Below are 1,378 nucleotides of genomic sequence, written 5' to 3' on the forward strand. Positions count from 1 at the left end.
TACCTGGCGATGGTGATTGCGGCCTGTGTGCTGAACTTTCACAGGGCCCTTCCTCTTTTTGTGATCACCGTGGCTGCCATCTTCTTTGTGGTCTGGGATCACTTTATGGCCAAATATGAACATCGAATTGATGAGTTTCTATCTCCGGGCAGAAGGCTTCTGGACAGCCATTGGTTCTGGCTCAAGTGGTAAATGCAGTTAGTTCTCTTATTGCAATTGAGAGGGATGTTAGTTTTTTCCAACAATGTTCCAAAAATGTGCTCTGAAATTGCTTCCTCATTTATGAGATATTGTAGCTAGAAACAACCTAGGGGATAATCTGTTAAAATGCCTTCATTTTACAAACAGGAAATCAAGGCTCAGATAAGGTAATGACTCGTTTGAGGTGTGTCCAAATGTCCCTATAAACTGCCTTAATTTCAAGTGCTACTAAATGATAAAATGTTGTCCAAAACATGTGACAGTCCTGACTTGGGGAGTCCTGCTGTGGACTTCTTGGGAAGAAAAGCCTGTGAATTATTAAAACCAACTCTTTCCTGTAGGACCCAGTATCCTGCAGGTAACCACTTAGGGCTTTTCCCTCAAAAGTCTCTGTCTGTGGGAACTCCTCTCCCTCCAGGCGGCCCCACTGTGTAGGACCCAGGACCAGTCACACATCCTTGGCCAAGCAAACCAGGGTTGTGCAATCCCAGGACAGCACCCTTTCTAGCCCTGCCACTGAAGCCATGAGTCAGTCTTGTCATACCTGCAGACTCCCCAGAAATTCAGAACCCAGCCCAAAGTCCAACTTGGCTCACTGAGGCTCGGGTGAGGTCCTCCAATTGCAGAGAATGCATCTCAAGTTCTCCCTTAAAAGGAAGGAGGTAACACCTCACCCATCTCCCAACACAGAGGTGAGGACTCCCAGTAGATCTCTCTAAAAAATCACCAGGCTCCCCTCTCCAAACTTCCTTTCTCCTCTCTGATCCCTGTATATATCCCTGAACCAGCAAAGAGCCCCAGAGTTGTAGAGTGAGGGAGACACACTGCTTAATTTTTTGACTATTTGCCTTTATAGCCACAACCAAAGAAGGTCTGCTGCAATTTCTAGAAGCACCACTTCCTGGTGCCAGGGTGTGTTACTCTTGTCAATATTTTTTGTTTGGTAGTTTAAGCCTTATTAAGATTTTCCAGTTAGCACAGCAAATGATACCAGTGGCTCCTTTCTCTTAGGGTGATTTGGAGCTCCCTGGTGCTGGGGGTTATTTTCTGGCTGATCTTTGACACCGCCAAACTGGGCCAACAGCAGCTGGTGTCCTTCGGTGGGGTCATCATGTACATTATGCTGCTTTTTCTATTTTCCAAACACCCAACCAAAGTAAGTATGAAACTGATCTTT

General features: G+C 45.9%; 1 protein-coding gene across 1 annotated transcript in view; it reads left to right on the forward strand.

Annotated features, from left to right (window-relative positions):
• Positions 1-1,378, forward strand: part of SLC28A3 (solute carrier family 28 member 3) — a gene marked incomplete at its 5' end in the record, with an annotated part of 33,046 nt that continues 31,668 nt past the window's right edge. Inside the window, 2 exons of the mRNA XM_019629363.1 lie at positions 1-188; positions 1,213-1,357. Coding sequence (XP_019484908.1) covers positions 1-188; positions 1,213-1,357 — 333 coding nt within the window. The remainder of the gene's footprint in view (positions 189-1,212; positions 1,358-1,378) is intronic.

Source organism: Hipposideros armiger, unplaced genomic scaffold, assembly GCF_001890085.2.
Source record: "Hipposideros armiger isolate ML-2016 unplaced genomic scaffold, ASM189008v1 scaffold_846, whole genome shotgun sequence".
Classification (NCBI taxonomy): domain Eukaryota; kingdom Metazoa; phylum Chordata; class Mammalia; order Chiroptera; family Hipposideridae; genus Hipposideros; species Hipposideros armiger.